General features: G+C 45.0%; 1 protein-coding gene across 1 annotated transcript; it reads right to left on the bottom strand.

The window, feature by feature from the left end:
* Window positions 1-882: 882 nt before the first annotated feature.
* hykk.2 (hydroxylysine kinase, tandem duplicate 2) lies at window positions 883-2,923 on the bottom strand. The gene is made up of 5 exons (XM_057039287.1): window positions 2,791-2,923; window positions 2,398-2,700; window positions 2,157-2,299; window positions 1,855-2,035; window positions 883-1,769 (listed from the first exon to the last, which is right to left on the bottom strand). The coding sequence occupies exons 1-5, from the start codon at window positions 2,792-2,794 to the stop codon at window positions 1,333-1,335; spliced, it is 1,068 nt and encodes a 355-aa protein (XP_056895267.1). The 5' UTR covers window positions 2,795-2,923; the 3' UTR covers window positions 883-1,332.
* Between the last annotated feature and the right edge of the window lie 205 nt (window positions 2,924-3,128).

The following is a 3,128-nucleotide window of genomic DNA, read 5'->3' as shown; positions in this document are numbered from 1 at the left end:
TTTCGAGCTATTCAGGAAGTGTCCCAACTGTAACACGCCCATTTAGTGAGTTTTTGTTTTCCACCGACTTCTTAGACCAGTCCTTTGTCAAAATGTTCCCAGGAAAGTGGACTTGGCCTCAAATATGAATCCTTACTTTCAGCATGTCACCATGGCCACTTTGATGTAAATCATCACGAAATAATATGACTATTGATTAATCCTCAAAGGTGCGTGTAGAACCAGGATTTTGTTCTTAAATGCCAGGAGGATTATCAGCAGAGATAAGTGAGGAAGGTGCACTCAGCTTGATCCTCCGGACTGCCATTTTGTTCCCATTCAAATGTATGAGATGTGCATTTAAAGTACCATTTTCTAAGAAGAATGTATGATGAGTTCAACATTTGTATTAACTTTAGAGCCGTTGTGCCTCATTAAACAGACAGAAAAAAAACATGAACAGGCAGACAACCACAGAAGAACACTGGATTTCCCCGCACGTTTGGAGGTGCGTGTCCAAAGGGCCAACGAGCAGATGCTACCCTTGAGGTGGGCAGTTGTATTGTAAACAGGTGATTAGTTTATTACATATGTGATGGTGCTGACAGTGTGAGCTTCAGTCAGGCACATTACATGTATTTCAGTGCAATTATTAGTGTATTAAAGTTACAAATCCATCCTGACCTAGAGGCCTTTCCCTACTGCAATACTGCCGCATGCACTTGGAGTATACTTGGAGCAATTCCGCCACCTAGTGGTTAAATTGTAAAAATGCATTTCAACATTTCATCATAATTCAACTTTGTACATGGCCGACCAGCATCGTGCCACCATTACTTGTTGCTGCTCAAGTGTAGGCTCTAACATCCCCCAAGACGGACACAAAACAACGATGCATGAACGTTTTGCCTTAATTGTCCTTTATTTAGATGTTTCAGCAGGAAAATGACTGTTTCCACTTGAGACAATGAGATATTTTTATTGTGCTTATCACAAAAGTTGTAATCAGCAGAAAGTGAAGGATCAAAAATCATCTGTAGTCATTTCAGCTAGGAGAGTCAAAGACCCACATCTAAGTTTAACCTCATCAATAGCTCTGTGCTCTTTAAAACCTTGGCCATTTTTACATGTACTGGATGTTTATTTGAGTAGTGCGCTCAATTGACATGTCTAAAAAGGTTTTACGGTCCTTCCTGTCCTTTCTTGTGTCTTTACCATCTATGTTTCAAAGGTTTTCATATATGTTTCTGATTTGTTTTTAAGAGGGAAAAAAGAATTAAAGTACCCAAAACCCAAACAAAGAAAGTAGAGCAAAATATGCTCTTTCATCTCTTCTTTGTTGTTTTTTCCCCTTTAATTGGCTTTCACACCACGCTCAGGTGCGAACCATTTCTGCTGCACTTCCTCCTTGCCCATCTCCATGAGCTTGGTAAGGAGCTCAGTACCACCTTTGGTTGTTTTCAGGAGGTACTTGTTATCAGGGTACTTTTGGGCATTGTACCGCCCCAAAACCAGGGACTGGCACAAACGACCAAGCACCAGGAGGAAAAGGGAGTCCTTTTCCTCCTGGTTAAGGTGCATGATGCTCTCCCAGCCTGCTACCAGAGCACCACCTGCATCCAGAGGACTGGGATTCTCCAGCATAAAGTAAGCAATGGAAATTGCCAACTCGTACACAAAGCAGCCGTTCATGAGCAGGGAGAAGTCCAGGATGCCGGACACCTCGTTGTTCCCACTGTCGTCGGGCTTCACGATGATGTTGTGGTGACGCAGGTCTCCGTGGATCACACCTGTGTAAAGAGAAGACACAGTTTGTCCCTTTAAGTCCCAGGAAGGGACTGGTGGTGTGTTAATGAAAAACTACTCGTGATTCACCTTTGCGGAAAAAGTTGAGTTTGGGTTGCACGTCTGTCTTGAACTTGTCAATGACCGCCTGGACGACGTCCTTCAGGGGATCGTCCTCCATCACGGACAGGTATTCCTCCAGGAGAGGAATGTTGGACAAGCTCCAAACAGAGTCTCCTTTTTGCAAGACCTCAATGTTTGGAGAATCCATCTATAGGTGAAAAGTAGAATTGACTCCATGCATGTTAACGTTCAAGAACTCTTTCTAAACCAGATCTTAAAATCTATAAAAGTAACTAAAGGGTTGCCACCGGCAACGCCTTCAGACTTACAGTCTGCAGTGTCTTGTCCACGGTGGCAGCAAGCTTGCCGACCTCATAAAGATCTTTCTGGGTCACTGGAGTCTCAGCGATGGTTTTGCCAGCGATGTAGTTCATCAGCCTCACACAGTAGGTCTGAACTCCATGTCCACAGTCTGAAGAGGTCAAAACAAATTGAAACTTACAGATTTCCTCCAACACTGTCTAAGGATACATTTGAACACATGGTTGTCGTCGAGGTCTCTCCTCTTACCGATCTCCTCCATGCTCATCAGCTTCCCGGTGGTGGTGGGGATGACTGTTTGAGCAGGAAGACCATGCTGCTTCAGGAAAGACATGGCAAGGGTCTGCATCTCCAGCAGGGAGGAGTTCTTGCTGTCCTCCACGTTCATGATCTTCAGGACGTACCTCTTCCCATCCTTGCCCTCCAGACGGAAGTTCTGGTCCAGATAACTGGGCAGGTTGGTCATCTTGGTCACCCTCATTCCATACAGCTGCTCCACCAGATCGGTGGCCTGCTGCAGGCTAAGGGTTGGCCTGGCGTAGGTAGATTGGTCTGTGCATCCGGAGAAAGCGAGAAAGGGTGACAGGAAATAAGAGCATTGCGTGAAGTTCTAGAGATGTTCACTATAGGACTCTCACTTACCCATCGTCGCTGTAGATTGAGAGGTGCAGCTCAGGAGCTATGATGGACAGCAGCGGGTCTTCATCTTTTTATACTGATAGTCTGAGAAAAAAAAAAGAAAAACAAACTGGTTCCACTGGAATAACAAGTTTACTGGAAGCAGTTGTGGCTTATTAGGGGAGGCACTTTTCCAGTATCTTGGAAGAGTGCTCCAGTAGTTGCTTGCCAGAAAACATCAGGAGTATGGCCAGATGGACCCTGTTGCCATGGTACAGGAGGATCATTCGTATGTTAGTCTCGTGGCTCCTCACCCTCCTGGACATCCCCCATTTACAGACAACGTGACTCTAAGGTGAAGC

Source organism: Takifugu flavidus, chromosome 7, assembly GCF_003711565.1.
Source record: "Takifugu flavidus isolate HTHZ2018 chromosome 7, ASM371156v2, whole genome shotgun sequence".
NCBI lineage: Eukaryota > Metazoa > Chordata > Actinopteri > Tetraodontiformes > Tetraodontidae > Takifugu > Takifugu flavidus.
The sequence above is the reverse complement of the archived record's forward strand: the minus strand, read 5'-3'. Positions and strand labels throughout refer to the sequence as shown.